Source organism: Phacochoerus africanus, chromosome 1, assembly GCF_016906955.1.
Source record: "Phacochoerus africanus isolate WHEZ1 chromosome 1, ROS_Pafr_v1, whole genome shotgun sequence".
NCBI classification, from domain to species: domain Eukaryota; kingdom Metazoa; phylum Chordata; class Mammalia; order Artiodactyla; family Suidae; genus Phacochoerus; species Phacochoerus africanus.
The window spans coordinates 13,812,372-13,835,958 of NC_062544.1; the positions used below are offsets into that span (position 1 = coordinate 13,812,372).

General features: G+C 39.6%; 1 protein-coding gene and 1 long non-coding RNA gene across 3 annotated transcripts in view; one reads left to right on the forward strand and one right to left on the reverse strand.

Moving 5' to 3' along the window:
• Positions 1-20,064, reverse strand: LOC125125401 (uncharacterized). Its single transcript, XR_007134417.1, has 3 exons — positions 19,943-20,064; positions 17,597-17,654; positions 1-601 (listed from the first exon to the last, which is right to left on the reverse strand). It is a non-coding gene; the product is annotated as an uncharacterized LOC125125401 (long non-coding RNA).
• The window catches only part of ITK (IL2 inducible T cell kinase), a 70,918-nt gene continuing 61,004 nt past the window's right edge, over positions 13,674-23,587 (forward strand). For both annotated transcript variants that reach the window (XM_047776174.1, XM_047776261.1), the window contains exon 1: positions 13,674-13,948. In XM_047776174.1, the coding sequence (XP_047632130.1) occupies positions 13,811-13,948 (138 nt within the window). In that variant the 5' untranslated portion in view covers positions 13,674-13,810. The remainder of the gene's footprint in view (positions 13,949-23,587) is intronic.

Below are 23,587 nucleotides of genomic sequence, written 5' to 3' on the forward strand. Positions count from 1 at the left end.
GTGAGGCCCTGTCCTAGTTGCTAGGAATGCAGCAGTGGACAAAACAAAAAAATATTCTCACTTTCCTGGAGCTTGTATGTAGACAAACAAATGAGTCAACTATATGATGTGTCAGGTTCTAGGAAGTGCTATGGAGAGAGATAAGGCAGGTAAGTAGGGTGGGAGTCTGTGCATGGCAAGGGAGCTGGAAATGGTGGTTAAGGAAGATTCCCGTCAGAAGTCACCTTTGAGCAAAGACCTCAAGAAGGCCAAGGAGGAAGCCATTCAGACCTCTGGGGAGTAGCCTCTTTTCAGAGGGAATAGCAAGGGCCCAGCTCCTAACGTGGGAGTGTTCCTGGTATGTTAGAAGAACACCAATGCGGCTTCAGTGACAAGATTGGAGTGAGAGAGAGTGGTTGGAGATGAGGCCAAGAAGCAACTGTGGCTGGTGAAGGCAGGGAAGCAGATCATGTGGGAAGGACCTTGTAGGACATTATGAGGGCTTTAGCTCTGCTTGAAGTGGGAGATGATCTGACTTACCTACATGGAGAATCATTCTGGCCGCCATGTTGCAAAGAGACCATAGAGATGTCATTGGATGGGGATGGAGACTGGGTAGCTCCTGCAAGAGATGATGATGGGTAAGAAGGGGGTGGGAGCAGTGAAACTAAGAAGAGTGATAAGCTACTAGACATGTTTTGACTGACAACAAAATAACAGTTACATATACTGATGTTGGACAGTTTTCAATAAATATCAGTAAGCAAAAAAGCAGGTTATGAAAGAGCATATATAGTACGTCATGCCTTTTTAAAAAAAAAATTTCAGTGTGTGTATTTGTGTGAAAAGATGCATAGGAAACTGGTAACAGAGCGATCTTGGGATAACTTGTTAGCTAAGGGAAATGGTAGAATGGAGACTTAGCTTTCCAGGGCATGCTCTTCTGTACCTTTCAGATTTTATTCTATTGCCTAACTACTTGCACAAAAATAAATAATATTTTAAGTTTACAGATTTATAAAAATGTTGTATCAGTGAAGTAACGTTTTTAGAGTATTCATTGATTGAAACCTTGATATAGAAAAGAAGTAAATAGATAGCTTCAAATTTTACTCTCTGGAACAAAATTTTAGAATTTGAGAACCAAAGTACAAAATAGCATTCAAAAAATTAATTTTCTGATTTTTCTTAAAGACCTTCCAAAAATGTATCTACTTTTCCCCAAGTTTAAAAGTCTGACACATCCCCTAACAAAAAAAAAATGGAGATCAGTAAGTCAAGACATATTTATTGATTGCTAACTATGTACCTGCCATTGAGCTAAGAGCATTTGGGTTGTCAAAATATAAGTTTTGAAAATTTTAGAACATAACCCCACACATATATACAGGAAGACAGGTCAGAGATTTAATTAACTCATCGGTGAGGGAATCAGCATGATGATAAAGCTGGTTCAAAGGAGAATTAGAGGATTAGGCATTGTCATTGAAGAAAGAATGTCGGACTAACTTTGCAAGATTAGACACCGATTTGGTAAAATGTCTACAGGGCAATGAATTCACAACTATTAGGGTTATCTATTTTTTACTAAATAGAATCATTTGCATCTCTTCTTAGTGAAAATCTAGTCATTATTACAGAACTTCACAGAGTCTGAGTCTTTAATCAATAATAGATAACCTTCTTAGGGTGATGAAAATGTGCTAAAATTACACTGTGATAGTTTCATAACTCTGTGAATACCTGAAAAACCATTGAACTGTACATTTTCAATGGATGAATGTTTGGTCTGTGAAGCTGTTAAAAATAATAGATAGAAATATTTTAGTTTTGATTTATTAACCCAATCCCATTGTCCTACTTCCTTCTCAGATAATCATGTAATCCTGGGGCAGGTATGTAAATGATGCTTTAATATGACCTTGAAAGTACAAGTACAAAGTATTATTTGCTTTATAATTTTTTCTATCTACAAATGTTTGGTAATTATTATCAAAGACTATAATGAAGTAGGTATAAGCCAGCACCCTAACTTCAGAAAGCTTATAGTCCAAGAGAACACACTGAAGAGATAGAACAACACAGGAGGACACAAATACATGAGAGAAAAATAGCGAATGCATTGAATGAATGGACCTAATAACGCTTGTCTCAATATTTAAAACCAACAATGTTTTGTAAGAAGTGAAACTGGGAGTTCCCGTCGTGGCGCAGTGGTTAACGAATCCGACTAGGAACCATGAGGTTGCGGGTTCAGTCCCTGCCATTGCTCAGTGGGTTAACGATCCGGCGTTGCCGTGAGCTGTGGTGTAGGTTGCAGACGCGGCTCGGATCCCACGTTGCTGTGGCTCTGGCGTAGGCCAGTGGCTACAGCTCCGATTCAACCCCTAGCCTGGGAACCTCCATATGCCGAGGGAGCGGCCCAAGAAATAGCAACAACAACAGACAAAAAGACAAAAAAGACAAAAGACAAGAAAAAAAAAAAAAAGAAGTGAAACTGCCCAAACCACAATTCTAAGGATAGTTTGCCATACATTTTTAATTGGCCTAAGATTGAAGATACATGAGGCGTGAAAACACAACATGCTATGTGTATGATGTGCTGAGTATAGGCAGACATGCAAGATGACAACTGGCTGAAGCCTACCTATTTCTCATGGGAAGAGGTTTCAAGTCAATATATAGTATATATACACAATGGAATACTACTCAGCCATAAAAAAGAATGACATAATGCCATTTGCAGCAACATGGATGGAGCTAGAGAATCTCATACTGAGTGAAATGAGCCAGAAAGACAAAGACAAATACCATATGATATCACTTATAACTGGAATCTAATATCCAGCACAAATGAACATCTCCTTAGAAAAGAGAATCATGGACTTGGAGAAGAGACTTGTGGCTGCCGGATGGGAGGGGGAGGGAGTGGGAGGGAGTGGGAGGGATCGGGAGCTTGGGCTTATCAGACACAACTTAGAATAGATTTACAAGGAGATCCTGCTGAATAGAACTTTGTCTAGATACTCATGTTGCAACAGAAGAAAGGCTGGGGGGGAAATGTAATTGTAATGTATACATGTAAGGAGAACCTGACGGCCTTGCTGTACAGTGGGAAAATAAAAAAAAAAAAATAGCTTTTGTTCCCTATCTATTACTTTGAAAAGCGAGGCAAGCAGACAGCTATATATAGCCTTTTCAAAGAGTGTGCTGCCTGAGAGGGCACTGTGAGCTAGGCAGGATGTGAGGGTGGGGAGATTTCCATACTGTACACAGTAGGTATCTGCTGGGTAAATCCCCTGGCGTAAAATACAATCCACAGTCCTTTCATGTCGACACTGCTAAACCCAGGTGGCGTGGGATGAGCTGCGGTTAGCCTTGGGCACCTAGGACTTGAGGAAGCCAGCCTGATTTCTGCCTCCCCTTCAGGCTGTCAGAAGAAGACCATAGTTAACCTCGACTCTTCCCCTCAGGGCCAGTATGCAAATAAGTTTGCTTCTGCCTTAGGTTTCAAAAGAACAGGAGTTGGTATCGATGAAACAAGTAGACAGGTGATCTAAACAATTTTATGTCTCAATATGATGATCCAACGAGTGTCACCTCTCTTCCCCTCCTACTCACTTTCTGCTCCCTTCGTGTTTCTGTCCTGGGCCATATGTACCCACTTGGAGCCAAAATTCTGCCCTGCTCCGCACGGTCTTATGACTATTTCCTTCTCTTGGCTTCCAATTTTGCTATATTTACAAGCCATGACACATTCCACCTCAGTCTATATATCTATTCCTTTGATGTTATGTTGAAGAAATTTGCAATTACATACATATACAAATCATAAAACAGTTAACATTTAAGATAAAAATAAAGATTAGAAAATGTAGAGGTGGGAGGTGGCAAATAACTAAGATGATTACTACAATTAAGTATTAAATTTAACTCTTGGCAGGTCCCTTGTGGTTCAATGAGTTAAGGATCTGTGTTGTCACTGCTGTGACGTGGGTTGCTACGGTGGCATGGGTTTGATCCCTGGCCCAGGGAACTTCTGCATGTCTCAGGCATGGCAAATAAATAAATATATAGATAGATAGATAGATAAACTCTGAAAACATACTTGAAGAAAGTAAAATAAATATTAACTTTGATTATCTCTGAGAGGTGAGACTAGAAGTGATTATTTTGTTTGTCTATTTGATGGTCGGCTCTTTCCAGCAAGAATATACTTCACTTTTGTAAATAGAAATATCTATATTTCAAAAAATTAGGTCTAAGATCTAAGGTCTACTAGTCACATTAGTTATCACTATCTTCTACTAATCGAACCAATTATTTCTGACAAAGGATATGTTTTTCTTTGATTTTAAATTGGTTAAGTAAAAAATTATTTCCCAATATTGTCTTTTTTAATGAGAGAAATTAAAAAAACTAAACATCTCTCTACCTTCCCAGTTCCTTGCTGTAAGTTTGATATATACACTTTCTGAAATTGCTCTACACATGTACATCTATATTAATATAAACACAAAACACTTTTATGTAAAAATGGAATTATGCCATACATAATCTATCTTAACAATGTATCTTTCATTTTTTCCTTTCTGGCTGCCCCATAGCATATGGAGTTCCTGGGCCAGGGATCATTTCTGAGCCTTAGTTGTGACCTAAGCCACAAACTCACCAACACCAGATCCTTAACCCACTGTGCCAGGCCAGGGACTGAACCTGCTTGCTGGGGCTCCCAAGATGCTGCCAATCCCGTTGTGCCACAATAGGAACTCCTTAACAATATTTCTTATGCTTTTTTAGAATGATACATTATAGAGATTCTTCATTCCTTTTCATGATCTTATAGTGTTCTATTGATCGATGCACCATAGAATCATTTAATCTGTTTCTCACTGAGGAACATATGGATTATTTCTATTATAAACAGCACCACAGGGAACATTCTGTGCAAAGATCTGTATATGCTTATGCAATTTTTTTTTCTCTAGGATTAATAGTTTTAGAAGGAATATATTTTTTTTAATTTTTCACAAGAAAGAGGCCATATAATTACTGAAATATTCTGGGTATGACTTTCTTCTTCTTCTTCTTCTTTCTTTCTTTCTGTTTTTTTTTTTTCTTTTGGCTGCATGCAAGGCATATATAAGCTCCTGAGCCAGGGACTGAACCTGTGCCACTGCAGAGACAACACCAGCAGGAACTCCCTGGGTATCACTCTTAAACAGATATGAATAAATCTGATCAAGTTTAGATGAGAGCCACAAGGAAAATAATGGAATTCATGTCCTAAGAACACAGTTGAAGAATCTCTTTGTCCTGGACACAGGAGGGCTCTGCAGTTATGTAAAAAGCATCTTCACTTACCTAAATGGCTATTCCCTGGACCAGAGAAGAGAGCTGGAATTGCAGGACTGCAAATGATAGCACAAAGAAGACAGACTTTTTGTCAGGGTAAAGGTGAGTTTAGTTATTGATAAGCTGACAACCTCTCCCTGCTCACAGCCCACATGGCTGGGTAGGGCTAACTCCAGGAAAGGGTGCAGGCCTAGAAATAGACAACGGAATTTTCTTTTCTTTTCTCTTTTCTTTTCTTTTCTTTTCTCTTTTCTTTTCTTTTTTCTTTTCTTTTCTTTTCTTTTCTTTTCTTTTCTTTTCTCTTCTTTCTTCCTTCCTTCCTCCTTCCTTCCTTCCTTTCTTTCCTTTCTCGTTCTTTGCACATTTCAGGGCCGCACTTTCAGCATATGAAGGTTCCCAAACTAGAGGTCCAGTCAGACCTACAGTTGCCAACTTACAGCACAGCCACAGCAACATCAGATCTCAGCCACATCTGCAACCTATACCATAGCTCATGGCAACACCAGATCCTTAACCCACTGAGTGAGGCCAGGGATTAAATCCGCAACCCCATGGTTCCTAGTCAGATTCGTTTCCACTGTGCCACAACGGGAACTCCAACAACAGAATATTCTGCTGCCTTGGCTATAGTGATTGAGGTACATGTTAGCAAGTCACCCCGGCCAGGACAATGAGTCACAGTTCTGAGACTTTTGCTGGAACTACTAGGAAAAAGAATCCAGTTCCACTGGGGAATGTCAGCCTATAACTCCTGGCAGTCATTTTGCCACCACAGAGGAAAGCCTGCCTAAGTGTGACACTGACACAAAGCTAAGAAATGAAAATCAAAATTTCTGATGTCTTCCAACCTCAAACTCCGTGTCCATCCCCCTTGGGGTTAGTAGATGCAAACTATTCCATTTAGAATGGATAAGCAAGGAGGTTCTTACTGTACAGCACAGGGAACTATATACAATCTCGGGGTAGAACATGATGGAAGATAGTATGAGAAAAAGAATGTATATACATGTATGACTGGGTCATGATTTCTGCTGTACAGCAGAAATTGACACAATACTGTAAGTCAACTATACTCTAAAAAAAATTAAACAATGACGTCATGTATTTTTTTTAAAGTAGCTGAACCTGTAGTGCCAGGCTGAATGGGTATTTTTCTTCATTATAAGAGGTTAAAGGAGCTTTTCCAACTCAGTTTCACTGAGGTCTCAAAGGCCTAAAATGATACAACGAAAGCAATCAAATGCCTTTCTATCCTGTAATGGAATACCTTATCAGCCATACTTGACACGAAAGGAAGCAAAATAAGTTCTGCCAGCAATAGTTTGTGCCCACCTGCAGTCTTTAGAAAACAAAAGCTTGACAAATCAAGAGAGAGTTTTGGGTACACCGTGCATTTCCTCTCACAACCCACCCAGGAAGAAGGGGAACAGGTGTTCACATTACCAGAAGACAAGGGACAGGAACTTTAAAGGATTGTTCACTAGCTTGTCATAAGTGTCATAGAGTTTAGGAGATGGAGGACTGTTGCCTAAATCCCATTTGGAGAATGGGGCCCATGGTACACCCATCAGGGAACACCTGAGTCTTCCACTAGAGCATGGGAGGGAAGTGACATTTTCAAGGAAAATTTTCCCAAGAGGACAATCAAGCTTGGCAAAGGGATCCCAACAGTATTAGAAGGAGCAGGAGATACAATGGAGGTGGACCAGTAGACCCCCCCCCCCAAGAACTGAAGGTTGTACTCATGGGGAGTCAGACTGGCAGCTCCCACATCAGAGAACTGCTATCAGATGAATGGATTAAGACGATGTGGTACCTATACACAATGGAATACTACTAAGCCATAAAAAAGAATGAAAAAGTATCATTTGCAGTAACATGGATGCAACTAGAGATTCTCATGTGAAAGAAGTCAGAAAGAGAAAGAAAAATGCCATGTGATATCACTTATGTGTGGAATCTAAAATATGGCACAGATGAAACTATTTACAGAATAGAAACATACTCACTGACATGGATAACTGACTTGTAGTTGCCAAGGGAGAGGGGGAGGAAGCTGGATGGACCGTGAGTTTGGGAATAATAGATGCAAACTATCACATTTAGAATGGGTAAACAATGAGATCCTGCTGTATAGCACAGTGAATTATATCCAATCTCACGATAGAATATGAGAAAGAGAATGTATGTATATGTTTGTGTCAATTTTTTCTTTTGTGGGAAACTTTTGTCGTATCTTTATTTTCAGAGGGGTCTTTTTTTTTTAAGTCTTACACATTTCTTTATTTATCGTCTTTTTGTCTATTCTAGGGCCACACCTGTGGCATATGGAAGTTCTCAGGCTAGGGGTCATATCGGAACTGTAGCCACTGGCCTATACCACAGCAACGCAGGATCTGATTTAGAAATCAACTCCTCTTGATTTCTAATTTTAAAAAGAGCCCTCTGGGAGTTCCCGTCGTGGCTCAGTGGTTAACAAATCTGACTAGGAACCATGAGGTTGCGGGTTCAATCCCTGGCCTCGCTCAGTGGGTTAAGGATCTGGTGTTGCAGTGAGCTGTGGTGTAAGTTGCAGATGAGGCTCAGATCCTGTGTTGCTGTGGCATAGGCCAGCGGCTACAGTTCCAATTAGACCCCTAGCCTGGGAACTTCCATATGCCACAGGTGTGGCCCTAGAATAGACAAAAAGACAATAAATCAAGAAATGTGTAAGACTTTAAAAAAAAAAAAAAGACCCCTCTGAAAATAAAGATACACACAACAAAATTTCCCACAAAAGAAAAAGCAACACTTGTGTATCCACCACATTCAGAGGATATCAGTCCCAGATTATGGCTGTGACCTCATTGAATTCAGTCCCTGTTTCCCTTCTTCCCCCTAAATGTGAGCCTGAAGGGGTGAGTTGGGAACTAGGCTCATGGAGGGGGGCAGTTAGGACCTAGTAGAAAAGACAACTATGCTTAAGTGGAGGAAAAGTATTAAATGGAATATGTGTTTGGAGTTTTGGTTATTAGACTGAATTTCACAGGACTTTTTCTTAACTTTTTATGATGAAACATTTCAAATGCACAGCAAAGAGAGGAGACTAAAGAACCACCAACCTCCCCACCACCCAGCTTCAGTCGTCAGCTCAGCCAAACATCTGTCATCTCTTCCCCTGCTGTCATTTCTCGATGATAACAAAGCAAATCTCATACATTTTACTATTTTTATCAATAATCATTTCAGCATGTTTCTGTAAAAATTAAGGACTCTTTTAAGATAAGAGCAATGACATTATCACATCTTGACAATTGTAATTACTCATCAAATATACAGTCCATATTCTGATTTCTCAATTGTTTTACATCTTTATACAGTTGATTTGTTTGAATCTAAATCTAAACAATATTAGCACATGCTGAATATTTCTCTTAAAGTCTCTTTTAATCTATGTGTCCTCCCTCTGTCTTATTTGTTATGGATAAGGTGTCATTTGTCTTCAGGGATTTGGGTACAGGCATCCTGAGGTATCCACAGTGGATTGGTTCCAGGACCCTCAAGTGCCAAAATCCAAGGATGCTCAAGTCATTTACATAAAATAGCATATTTGTTGTTGTTGTTGTTTTGTTTATTTGGCCATGTCCATGGTATATGGAAGTTCCCAGGCGAGGGACTGAACCTGTGCCACAGTGGCAACCAAAGCCATAGCTGTGACAATGCCAGATCTTTAACCCACTGCACCACAAGATAACTCCAAAATGGCATTGTTTTTGTCTATAACCTACACAAATCCTCCTGTACACTTTAAATAATCTCTAGATTACTTATAATACTTAATACAATATAAATGCTAAGTAGTTGTAAATATACTGTAAATGCTATGTCAATAGTTGCTGATGAGCAGTAAATTTGTGTTTTGCTTTTTGGAACTTTCTGGAATTTTTGTTTTTTGGCCTACAGTTGGTTGAATCCACATTTGTACAATCTACAGATACGGAGGGTCCACTGTATTCTATGGATCTGTGAATTTCTGTACTGTCATATGTCATGTTCCTTTATCTCTTATATTTCCTGCAAGCTTGAATTTAGATCTAGAGATTTGATGAGATTAATGTTTGACTTTTTTTTTTGACAAGACTTCTGTGTAGGTGGTTTTGTGAACTTCCTATTGATCACAGCAGGAAATACATAATGTCTGGTTGTCTCTCTTTTTGTGCTGTTAAGATTGTTTGGTGTGTTACAATGTTATCAGTGCAATATATAAATTATAAATTTTCCTATTGGCTTTTCATGTAGTGATTTTAGCAGCCATTGATGGTTGATGCCTGGATCCATTATGTCTTTAGGATTGCAAAATAGTGATATTTTATCACTCTTTCTTAATTTATTCATTGGACTTCTTCTGTAAAGAAGGATTTTCCATCGTTAAATATTTGATTATGAAACAAATAATTTGTTTGTATTTGTAATCAAATACTGTAATCAAAGAGATACAGCTCTTTGGGGAAAAGAGGGAATATGTTTTATTCTTTACTTTGTTTTTCAGTTTATAGAATAATAAATTGGTTCTCCAGTATCCTCCAAAAGTGATCAATAGGTTGGAATTTTTTTCCAAGTATTTCACGAATTCACGATTTTAATATTTTGACTGTTCCTCAATTCACTGCAGTGAGTGAATTTGAACCCACCAATTTTCCATCTTTGACAAATAGGAGCTTCTTGAATTTGGGTCCTGTGAATTGGACTTTTTCAGCCAAAAAAGAAGAGATTATTTTTATGTATGTTTTCCTGAGAGCAATGGGGAAAAATATTGGGCCTCTTAAGGTTATGTTTAGGTAAGGACAAAGACCAGCCCCAGTGAGTGGGTTTGAAGGTGCTAGGAAAAAAGAATAGAATTAGTTATAATTATACTTCATGGAGACATGGCAAACGTCAGGCTCCTATTACAACAGCTACAGATGACATTTTGTTTACCCACATGAGAACACTTTGTGAAGTTTGTAAATCTTCAAACCTCAGCAAATCAGATATAAATCTACCCTGCTCAAAGTACTTTACAGTCTAGTTTGGAATATGCGCTGTATTAGTTAAATTAGGTTTGCTGTTGGTGATAGAATCTCAAAACAATAGGGACTTAGAAAACAAAATTTCCTTTCTCTTTATGTTAAAGAAAAGTTCCTCCCAGGCTGCAAGGAAGATCTGGGTCATCAGGACCCCAGGATCTCTCTATCTTATGCTCCACTGTCCTCAACATGCAATTTCTACCTCATGATATAAGAGAGCTGCTCCAGCTCCAACCATCATATCCACATTCTAGTCAGTAGGAAGGAGGAAAAGGAGAATGAAAAGGGTATGATGATTGCCATTAAGGATATTTCCTTGAGTTGTGCTCATGATTTCTGCTCTGTTCAATCAGCTAAAAAACAGTTAACATGATTGAAAAATGCAATCTTTTTTTTTTTTTTTTGGTCTTGTATTATTAAGGGTTTTTTTTTTAAGTTTTATATTCTAGCTGACTTGATGCCTAGATACTCTTCATGGAGTAAATTACCTGGGAGGGAAAAGAAGCTAGAACTTGGAGAAAATAGCAATTCCTATCTCAAGCCCATATTCAGAAGAGAAAAAATAAATAAATACTCCCTCTTTGGGGTAGTGTATTTCCATACATATATCTTAAAACCTCAGAATGAGGAAGCAGACATCATTTAAAATATTCCCTCCTGAACAATCTCGTGTGTCTTGACTGTGCTGGGGCCTTCCAATATATGAGATGAAATTAAGCTGTGTTCTGGTAATATATAAGAAAAACACTTTCAACAATTGCACTCCAATGCAGCAATAATGATTGTTCTGTTTCATGATTTCTCCCTGTCTGGTATATGCTGTCTCTGTTCACACTGAGATTTCTTGATTATTTACTTTACTTGAGAAGTAAGATTCAAGATACTTTATGTCCTACTTCTAAGACAAGATACATGACCAGCATCCACCACTCAAAGAGTTTATAGGATTCAGTCTTCAAAAGAACCCTCACAAAGAGACCAAGGATCAGCAAGGGTAAGTCGCTCACTCAAAGAGAAACAGCTTAGTAAGCAACAGAATTGGGATTCCACAATAATTCTGTCTTGTCTTCAGAGCCCATGTGTGCTTTGTATATGATGCCATTCTGGAGGATTTTCTTATTTTCTGCTCTTCCACTATGTTTTAGGATGGAAAAGCAATCTGTCTGTAGCACAGAGAAACTTCTACGGGTATTCATTTAAATTTTAAAAACAATAAACTTTCTTTTTTTTGGGGGGGGGGTCTCTTTAGGGCTGCATCCATGGCATATGGAAGTTCCTAGCCTAGGGGTTGAATCGGAGCTGTAGCTACTGGCCAACACCACAGCCACAGCCATGCAGGATCGGAGCCCCATCTGTAACCTACACCACAGCTCACGGCAATGCTGGATCCTTAACCCACTGAGCAAGGCCAGGAATCAAACCTGCGTCTTCATGGAGGCTAGTCAGATTAGTTTCTGCCGAGCCATGATGGGAATTCCTAAATTTTAAAAACAATTAACTTTAATATATTTCTCTTAAGTATTTTATACCCATTTTATGCCATAATTGTCAAAACCAGTTTGGTGATTATCAACACATTTTTCTTTTTTTTTTGTCTTTTTGCCATTTCTTGTGCCACTCCCGCGGCATATGGAGGTTCCCAGGCTAGGGGTCCAATCGGAGCTGGAGCTGCCAGCCTAGCCAGAGCCACAGCAACGCAGGATCCGAACCGCGTCTGCAACCTACACCACAGCTCACGGCAATGCCAGATCGTTAACCCACTGAGCAAGGGCAGGGATTGAACCTGCAACCTCATGGTTCCTAGTCAGATTCATTAACCACTGCGCCACGACGGAAACTCCCTCTTTTTTCTTTCTTTCTTTCTTTCTTTCTTTCTTTTTTTTTTGGCCACATATGCAGCACATGCCAGACACGTGCACAGACAAGGGATCAAACCTGCGCCACAGCAGTGACAACACCAGATCCTTCCTTAACCCACTGCACCACCAAGAAATTTCATCAACACATTTTTCTAAACATCCTTTTTATAGGCCAGGCACCATAATGATGTCTGAGTTTATAATGGTGAACAAAACCATACATAGTCCTTACCATTGGGGAGCTTCTGGACTAATGGGGGAGACAAACATTAATCTCAATAATCACCCTCTAAAAAGTGTAACTGTCATAAGGGGTGTGGTATAAGGTGCCATTTGCATATAATTGGCGGGTTTGACTTGGTAAAACTAGGAAGGAGACTAGCAGTATAATTTAGAGTTAAAGCAGGCAAAGCACAGCAGTAAAGATGTTTTCAGGTAAAGTGAGCAGATGTTCAAAGTAGCATGAGGAGCACACCTGAGAGCCCATGAGTGAGCTATGAGATGAGACTGGCAAGCAAGTTGGAAGGCAGCCCTACAGTGCTGCATGTAGGGGCTCTGTTATTCCCCTTTGTAGGCAAAAAAAGCTGAGGCTTTCTGTTCTTGAGAAATTGGCTGCAGTCTCACAGCTAGTTAGCAGGTGGAAGCCAAGGTATGGGAGGTAAGGATGTCCTCGTCCCAGTCCTTACCTACCATTAGTTTACATGATAAACATACATTCGTTTACATGATAAAGGGGAATTGAAGTAGAATATGGAATTATGGTTGCTAATAAACAGATCTTGATATAGGAAGATTATTTTAGATTATCCAGGCAAACCCAAAGCCATCGTAAGGATCCTTAAATTTGAAGAGGAAGGCAGAAATGGTCAGAGTTGTATGAGTTGGGAGGACTTGACCTCCTATTGGTGGCTTCAAATGTAGACAAAGAGGGCCGCCAGTCAAGGCGCACAGGTAGTCCTAGAAGCTGGAAGGGGCAAGGAAACAGAGTCTACCCTAGAGATCCTCCAGAAAGGATGTCACAATCCTGCTGATATCTCGATTTTAGCCCAATGAGACCCATTTTACATTTCTGAACTACAGAACTGAAAGATAATGAAATTTGTGAGGCAGTAAACTTAAGGATAAGTTGTTACAGCAGCCAGTGGAAAACTAATACACAAACTACACAACCTATGTGCATCATCTCCAGAGCCCATGTTCCTACCCCTCATGCTACGCACCTCAACGGTTGAACGGGCTAACCCAGTAACTATAAAGATTAAACTCAAGGCCATCAGGTCACTTTGAGTCTAAGGTTCTTTAAAAATAATTTCTAAACCGTGCAGCAAATTTTTACATATGTCTCATAGTTTTATGAACTTCGAAAGGATGTGGTTATGGGCTTTGACATCAGAGAAGCTTTGCGATGTTGACTGACTGTTGATAGAGCGATAACATTGGAGGCACGTTGCCTTTGAACAAAGCTCTCTGAAGATCAACTGCCTCCCCGTCACATTCCCTTCCCTGAAGCTGTTTGCTCTGGTTGTGCTGAGGGGTGATGCCCAAGGTGCATCACTTTTCAAGAACTGGATCATGAACAACTTTATCCTCCTGGAAGAGCAGCTCATCAAGAAATCCCAACAAAAGAGAAGAACTTCTCCTTCAAACTTTAAAGTCCGGTTCTTTGTTTTAACCAAAACCAGCCTGGCATATTTTGAGGACCGCCATGGGGTATGTGACCACTTTCTTGTTCGTCTTTTTCTTAAACAGTACTTTAGAGTTTGGGCTGAATCATGAAGATATGCATAGAATAAAATACGAACACAGGGAACACGGATGTGCTTCTTAACCACCTAAAATGTACAGTAAGGGTAATTGGAAGAGAACGTGGAGAAAAGTCAAGATACAGGATAATTGTATTAGGTGATTTTAGTTCTAAAAACTATAAAAGAACGTTTATTATCGTTAGCTTTGTCTTTTCCCTGCATGTTAAGTTTAACTTTTAAACCACATTTTTTTTATGGCAAATCAATAGCTAAGTGAAGGGTCCAATGTTAGCATTTTTATGGACTCAGTTTTATTTGTCTCAATGCTCATTACTCACCTGACATTTGGAATAAGAGTCCCTGAGCATTTAACCGTCGAAAATTTGCAAGGCCTAGTGGTAAACCTCTTTATCCCTGGAGAACCTCCCAGGAGACTAGGAATCATGCATGAAGGGTTGTGCAGTACCAGGCAGAGGTTCTTATCCAGATTGCAGCTACTTACCTGTCAGTCTTTATATATCTAATGATATTCTTATATTGTATAACATCAGTAATAGTAAAAGAGACAATGAATAATCCTAACAACATATTTTGGTACAAAAAGCCCTGGAAGAGGGGTCAGGAGACCAAAGCCTACTTCTCTCTAGGTGAGTTAGCCTGGGCCAGTGTCTCTACTTTCCTCGTTAGGTTTTTTCCTTATGAAATGAAAGGACTGGAAATACTACCTACAACATTCCTTTCTTTTTTCTATGAAGTAGCATTTGTATAGCTTTTGTTCGCATTTTTTCAAAGTGAGTTTGACTTCTTACTATGTCATTGTATTATTTTTCCATCACCAGGGAGGTGGGGAAAATGTTAGGTGCTTGATGGTCACTTAGAAACAAAGGTTATTTTCTTTCTTGGCTAGGATCTGACTAAGTAGGTGTAGGCACAAGTTTGGGGTCTCCTAAGAGCCAGGGTTTGTAGTGTTCAGTGAAATGGAGTCCTGAAGGGGACCAGACTGGGTATGGAGGCTATGGATGACTGGGCTTCTAAGACGCAGAAGAAATAATATTGCCTCTTTCTCAGAGGTGAAGAATCATCTTAGGCAGATTCTTACTGGTAATAATCCACCAACCAGTCAGGACGAATGTGGAATTATTTATGTGTAAGGCCCCTTTGGTAGGTATTCAATAAGTGTTGGTTGACAAAATTAATGGAGGGCCAAGAGCCAAGTTTTCATCTTGGAGAATTCATCATTTAGAGCTGATTAATCACACAGCATCAGTCAACTTTTTCCTATTGTGAATAGGACATTAGAAACTCTTGTTTCATAGCCAAAGAGCAGTTGTTTACCTGTAAGTATTTCTTTTAAACGCAATTTTACAGTTTTCACCAATTTTTTTTTTCTGATTCAACACTCAACATAGCATCACCTCATGTAGTTAGTACCAATCATTTTTGAGCATAATTGTGAACTGTTTGGTTGTGAATGCTGTACCATAGTATTTGCAAAGAGTAAATGGTCTTTTTTCAAAATTTTGTTTGTTGTCATTGGTATGCAGACAATGTTGTAGAATAATTCAGCTTCTTCATTCGAACACTATGAAAATTCTAAGACAATGAATTCATTCTGGGGAGCCCTGAGCTATAGTTTCTCATATTTCCATGTGGGAAATAGCAGATATATAATATACAAACCTCACATTCTTATTTTCTAATGTGTATGTTCTATATGCATAAATAATATTTTCAAAGTATTTCTTTAAATATTATAGAAATTTATGATTAGAAATTTTTCCAGGGTCACTGAGAAAAGTAAGATAAGTGGTTATTTTTTATTATTCATGCCCTATGGATATTCCATTGTTTAAGACCATCAGTTTGCACACAAGAGTACATTGCACATTGCCCATAAATAACAACGGCATTATACTGTGGGAAGAAAGTTTTAATTTTTTTTTTTTTGTCTTTTTGCCATTTCTTGAGCCGCTCCTGCGGCATATGAAGGCTAGGGGTTGAATAGGAGCTGTAGCCATTGGCCTACACCACAGTCACAGCATGGTAGGATTCAAGCCACGTCTGCGACCTACACCATAGCTCACGGCAACGCCGGATCTTTAACCCACTGAGGAAGGCCAGGGACCGAACCCAAAACCTCATGGTTCCTAGTCGGATTCATTAACCACTGAGCCACGATGGGAACTCCCGAAAGTTTTAATTTTTAATTAAAGCCTCAATTTTTCCATCTGTAAAATGGGTGTGATGATAGTGTTCACTTCATGGGAAAAATGGTAAAAATTAAAAGAGAATGTATTTAGACTGATCTATTTGAAATTACCACTTGGCAGATCAAAAAAAGATCAAATATTTGCAATTTCATATAGTTCAACTTAATATATAAAATACTTAGCCTAAGTTCTGTCACCTTGTGAAAATCTAGTAAAAATTAGGTATTATTTATATCATCATTTTATCTGTGAAGGAGCTAGCAAGGTGGCATAACACAATCAGTTTCAAATAAAGGGAAACATTAAAGAATTCTTTAAAGTCAGGTTAACATCAGGGTCCTGGATTCTGTAACTAAATACAAGTTTGTGGAGAGAGACAGACATGCATCATGAACATGTGACACTGGGCCAACCTTGCTCCTCTTTGAGTCTCAGCTTCTGTTTCTCTTTTCTCATCATTGTGAAATGATGTTCACTGCAGCTCTAAAGTTCTCTGGATTTATGACATCCCATAAAAATTGCTCCTACATACTCAGGAACAAATCCTTTAGTTCTGAAAAATAAGGATTTTTTTTTTCTAACTTCAAATATCCAGGCCCATTGTCTTCATAGTACATACTGATTGAGCCTTTTATTTGACCACGGATTTAGATCTGATGTCAGCTGCTTGCTGGGCAATGAGATATGCAAGTGTTTTCAGTGCAGCCAGGAAGCTACATCGTCATGCTGAAGCAGGGGCCAGAAGGAAGCATAGAGTTTGTAGGTGGTGGCTCACGGGCAGCATGCTCTCAGACATCCCTTGTGCCAACCAATTTCTTAGTAAAGTGATCCCTGATGATGGACGTTCTTTAACAGAGGATGAGGAAAGATGAAGGTCCAGCGCTGTGGTGGTAATTTCTAATTATCATTGTAGTGGTAGTGGCAGGAGAGAGCATGGGAGAGCTTTGTTTGAAGCGTTTGCCATTTTCTGTGCTATAAATCACCATGACAACCAGTTTCATATCACTGATGTGAACACAGATTTCCTCACATGGTGTACCAGCTCTCATGGGCCAACACAAGCAAACACCAGCACACCATTGGTAGGCTTCAAGAAACATCATCTCTAGAGAAGTGGTCACCTACCAAACAATGTGCTTAGTAGCACATGAAAGATATCCCTTTTAGGGGTAAAAGAGAGAAATTGGGGGAGGTGTGCTCGGGCCTTTTGAGTAAGCATGGGATAGCAGAGGCAGCATAGAGGGGAGACAGTTGTCACAGAGTGGTGAAGACCAGTATAGTCGGCTAGAGCTGGATTTAAATGCTGTTTCTATCACTTTCTAGAGGCGGGATGTCAGGCAAGACGTTTAACTTCTTTAAGCCACTGTTTCCTGTTGTAAAGTAAGGACTCCAACACTACTTACCTCAAGCAATGTTGAGTCTTTCTGAGAAAATAGGACCATCTCGATCTTCCGAAAAGCCCTTGGGAGAAATGGAAAGGTTTACTTCTTTGAAGGACACCTGGCACCTTAGGAATCAAGGGCCCCATGCTCACCATAGCATGGGAGCCATTACCATCTAGATGGGACAGGAAAAACTGTCAGGATCACCATTCTACTCAGTGTCTAGATAAGGGCTACCTCCTCCTGGACCCTTCGTTTTAGACTACAGTTTGATCTAGTAGCAGAAACATCTTTGTAGCATGCATCCTTCCTAACTTAAAGATGGCCAGTGGGAAGATAGCCCCCTCTCCTTGTACTTGGCAACATTACTGCACAGTGGTCAAAAACACAGCTTTTGGTGTCAGACAGATCTGGGTCAATGAGCAACTCCACCACTCAAGAGCTGTGGCTTTGCATAGGTTGCTTAATGCTGTGTAACACTCTATGAAGCTATTTACATGTTTTGAAATAATTGAACGTTCCTTCTTGATATTGTTTCCTTTTAATGAGATGCAGGTCACCATTAATTTCATAATAATAACTGAATAACAGTAACTGAGTAACTGAGTACTTACTATGTGTCAGTCCCTGTGCTATATGTATCATTTCATCTAATCTTTACACCTGCCATGTAAGGTAGGAACTACTAATACCCCAATTTACAGGGCATGTGACTGAGGCAAAGAGAATTTAAATAACTCCCATTTGTCTCCAGAGCTTACACTGCCTCCCTGATAAGTTGTTCTTATGATTAATGGCAGTTGCTCATAGGCAGGTAGGGCTCCACTGGATTATTGCCAAGTGTGCAATGCCTTCTTGCTCTAGAGTCCTCCATGTAAAGGGAATTCCTGAAAAATCAGCATCCATGCCACAAGGGTCTTCTGCAATGCAGTATGTTATGAGCTCTATCATTTCCACTTATCCTCAGGACAAGTATTTGTCTTCATTCACCCTGGAAACCCCTATCATGTGTCCAAAAAAAAAAAAAAATGGGAGCCTTAGCAAGCTTTGCCATGAAAGTTCCTCTAGAATCTGTCCATTTCTTTCTATTTCCTAGAGTCATCTTCCTCGTGGAAGCTGCCAGCATCTCTTACCTGGGATTGCTACCACCTCCTCATGGTTTCCCTGCACCTACTCTACCCTGCCCTTGCACCACCCCATTCCCCACACAGTTGGCAGTGTGGGCTTTTCACACGGTGACGGTGATCACATCCTGATGATCCTCACCAGAAGCTGGAATGTCCCTTCAGTGGTTCTCCCTTTACCCTGAGAGTGGACACCGGACCCTATTACATGGCCTCTCCCATCTCAGTTCATGTTCCTTTTTTTCCCCATGTCACTGGGCTTCTATCACAGATTTTATTCAACTCTAAGACCTCCATTTAAACTGTCACTTGCTTGGGGAAGCCTTTTGTCATTTCCCTAGAGTGGATCATCTCCTCTTGTTATGTTCTACCATAGCAGCCCAGACTCTTTTTTCAGAGCACCGGTCAGAGTGATTATTGTATCAATGTCATTCCCTCCATTACACTATAAGCTTTATAAGGGCTAGTACCCAACTTTCCCAGAATGGAATCACCTGTTTCTACCATAATATTCATTACACAAAATTCACTCATGTATTATTTGTGAAAGAAAGAAAAGAAGGGAAGGTAGGAAGGAGGAAAGAATGACATGAGGTACAAAAACCGTTGGAGAGGTTAGAGTTACACACATGAACCCCTAAAAGAACAAAAGAGTAAACTGTCTATTTTTCCTGTAGGCAGCAATCTGGGACTTCAAACAGGAGATTCCTGGGTGCAGGAGTATGTAGCTAGGACTCCCTGGAGGCAGAAGTTCATGGTCTAGCCATGAGAATTCAGGAGGCTGAAATTTTAATTTTGGTCAGATATATGTATATATATGGTATTTTTGTCTTTTTAGGGCCACACCCACAGTATATGGAGGTTCCCAGACTAGGAGTCGAATAGGAGCTGTAGCCACTGGCCTATGCCAGAGCCACAGCAATGCAGGATCCGAGCAATGTCTAAGAATTACACCACAGCTCAGACAATGCCAAATCCTTAACCCACTGAGCAAGGCCAGGGATTGAACCCACCTCCTCATGGATGCTAGTCGAGTTTGCTAACCACTGAACCATGAGGGGAACTCTGGGAGAGACATACTGAAACCAGTATGTGGGCCAGTCCCCACTCCCTGCAACTCTTTTTAGGAGAACCAGGCAACTCTATTCTCTTGTGCCCTCCACCCTATCTTACCCTTCCTTCCTTCCTTCCTTCCCTTTACAGGTCAAACCCTCTGTAGATAATACTGTTAAAGAATATTTACCAGAATATTTTTCTTGTGACTTTCACCACTCATGGTCTCTCTCCGCTTTATTCCTACATAACAGCTGCCTTCCAGCTTGGCTCCTGCTGACACTCAAGGCTCCATACAATCTACTATCCATGCCACACCTAGAATAAAATTTTAAAAGGAAAGATCAGGTATTAGACCCTACTTTAAAGCCCTCTGTGGCTGTCTACAGTATTTAAATTAATTCTCAACTATGGCCTATACGACTCTTCATCTATTGTCCCTACTTGCCTTTCATATTCATTTATTCAAGTTCCTTCATCTGTCATCCATATGCTTCTATCTTATCTGCCTTTTTTATGAACTTTGAACACCCCCAGCCATGCTCCCCCTGGAGACTTTGCACAGGGGCAGGTATAGAGTGAGGTACACTTGGGGGGGGCGGCTCACTTTCAGGTCCTGCAAGGGCAGGGTCTTTCCATTAGCTACTCTTACTGTCTGGAACCACCCCTACCTCCGGGTGTTGTAGGGTTGTTCTTTATATTTTCCATCTGTCCCCAGAATATTTTCCCAGGATTCTGTTTCTTTTCTCTTTTCAAAAAGTCTATAGATACTTAAACACATCAGTATCTGCACTTATTTATTGGGTTTATTGAAGTGCTTCCCAGTTTATTTTCTGTCTCTACATCCACTAAAAGGTCACTTCCAAGAGCAACTACCTTGCTCATCCCTGTATCACTAACATCTAGAACAGGGCTGGACAGTTAATCAAGATCCAGTGACTGAATGAAGGTCACATAGCTCAAACTGAATTTAGAAGAGCATCTAGAGGCTAAAAATATGGGCCTTGCCTACCCAGGCAAAGAAAAGTAAGAATCTAAAGCAAAGTACTTTGCACTTCAGGCCACTCAAAGCCAAAAATGTGCATTTTGATGCCTGCCTTGATGAAGTTTCTTTGTCAAATGATTTTTGCTTGTCTGATGCGATGTTGATATTTTATGAAGAGAACCATTGGATAGAGACTTCCAGTTTTAGAGGCAAATACTCTCATGTTAAAATTAGATTTGATTACTCAGGGACTGGTGTATCCATTAATCAGTTTCTGCAGTTAAAAAAAAAATAGGCCACAGGGCAAGAATATAAATGTGAGGGCTTAGTTCCTGACTCAGTCTGGAAGAAAGTTTTTTTAACAGGAAAGCACAGGAGCTTAGTTTCTTGAACCGTGAGGTTCACGTTAATACATGATGTCTTTCTCTCAATTTCAGAAGTAGACTCTACAAAAAGCCATTTTAAAACTCTTCTCAAATTTTCATTTCATAATCCACATCTCCATTTTCTCCATTAACTAGTAACACATTCTTTCACCCATCAATGAGTTTTTACACCTACTGAGAAAAGTAGATCTTCTGGGACCTAATTTTCATCAAGAGGTTAGTTTGGATTTGCCGTCACACCACTCAGGCCATCACTTAAAGTGATCTAGAGGGGGAAACAGAAGTTCTGACATAGTTTCCTATGCATATAAAATTCAATTCCTTGAAATTCAGTAAAAGTTGTTGGTAATTTAATAGAACAAGAATCTGACTCAAACCCTAATGTTGCTATATAATTCCTATTAACCTAAAGTTATTTATGGGCTAGCCTCTCATTCTATTTTCCCTTTTTTGACATTTAAAAGTCACAGAAATTATACCCGCTAATATAAAAATTCAAATATATGACCTTTCTCTCCAAAATGGTATATATCTGTGCCAAAGCTTTCTTCTTATTATTATTAACCTAACACTGTATCAAGGAAATGTTTCTATTTGCTTAGCAAATAGATGTTCTCATTTGCTTAGCAAACACTTCCTGAGCACCTGCTATATGCTGGGGGCCGCAAGAGACTAGGAATACAGTGCTAAGTAACAGAGACAAAGTGTCCACCCTCAGGCTTACATACTAGTGGAGGAAACAGACGAAAAGCAAGTATATATAGAGAGAGAAGATGTAGCCCATAGTAGGTTCTATGGGAAAGACTACGCAGTTTCTGGGGCTGAGTGGCAAGAGTGGTCAAGAGAAGAAACTTTTACCTAGGCTAATGCTTGAAAGACACGAAAAAGTTAGTCAAGCGAAGAAATGAAGAAGAGCATTCCAGGCAGAAGGAACTACCAGTGTGAAGCCTTGAGGTAGGAAAAAGCCTTTGTGAGGGACAGACCCTCGAACATACAGAGTTCAAGAAAGGGGCTCTCACTGATGTCTTACAGCATCCCTCTTCCAGGCCTACTTTGTCTTTAATTATCCTACTCCATGTTTGGGTAGAAAAGTGCCTAGTGTACAAACAATGAGAACCTCAGACTAACAATGAGCTTGGGCAACATTCAACAGCAAAGATGGAAAACAAGTTAGAATTAGGTTAAACCCATTTCAATTAATCTCAAGAAACAGAGCAGCAAACTTCATATCCCCATACTGCTAAAAAAAATTAATGAAGCAATTACACCCAATTGTTCTCCCAAACTCTTTTGTCTGAAGACACCAATTTATTGTCCCTGTGAGAATGATCTTTCCTCTCAGGCAGACATAAATTTCATGTAGTAGTAATCACACTACATGACAATTTTATATTCTTCCATTTATTCTTTTTCCATTATTTTTTGTGGGTACATTTTCATTCATGGACTCCAAAGTAATCATTTGCTCAAATACACAATTTTTTGAAATGATTGAGTGGTTCATGTCAGGTATATAATTATCTATTTTCTGTACAGGACAAATTGACAAATGTATCTGTCACCTATTGTTTGACATTCAGGTTGTTTTCAGATATAGAGAAAACACTAAAAAATAATAGTACACCTAATATAGAACCCTCTCCTTTGTAAAATCGGCTCCTAAGGATAACGTTATATAGGATAACTGTGACACAGGATAGCATTTTCTGATCTATCATTTGTTGCTACATAACTTCCAAAGAGATTAATGCAATGCATAGGGCCACCAATAGTTAAGAGAACCCTTAGAGAAGGTAATGTTTCTAAGAAGAAACTTATGAAAACAAAAGTATCCCATTATTGTGGTGATCTTCAAATACACTACTTTTACAGGTTTTTAATGATATAGTGAGAGAGAGGGAAAATAATCATCATTTGTACCTGGGTAAGATGATTTGACTTAAAGTCAGTCTTACATAAATGTAGATGACCTCACTACCTACATACAAGGATTGAAGGGGTGTCAAAAAGTCTTCTACTCTACAAAATATTAGTCTCCCTCGATGATCAATCTAGGGGGTCTGAAAGTTTCACACGAATAAGCTCTTTGGTTTAGATCATCAAGCATCTTTATCAAGAAGAAAATGAGTTCCCACCTTGGCACAATGGGTTAAAAATCTGACTACAGAAGCTCAGGTCACTGTGGAGGCATGGATTCAAACCCAACCCAGCGCAGCAGGTTAAAGGCCCAGGTATTGCCACAGGTGGGGCATAGGTTTCAGCTGCAGCTCAGATTCCATCCCTGGCCCAGGAACTTCCATATGCCACAGGTACAGCTACAAAAATTAAGGAAAAATAAAAGCAAATAAAATACAGGAAGGCATCACATAAGCATTTTTTGACTGAACTGTAGAGGTCAGTTCTAATTTTAGATATGGCCAAAGGGACTGAAAGTCTCAAATATACTAATACTGTAATTCTAGAA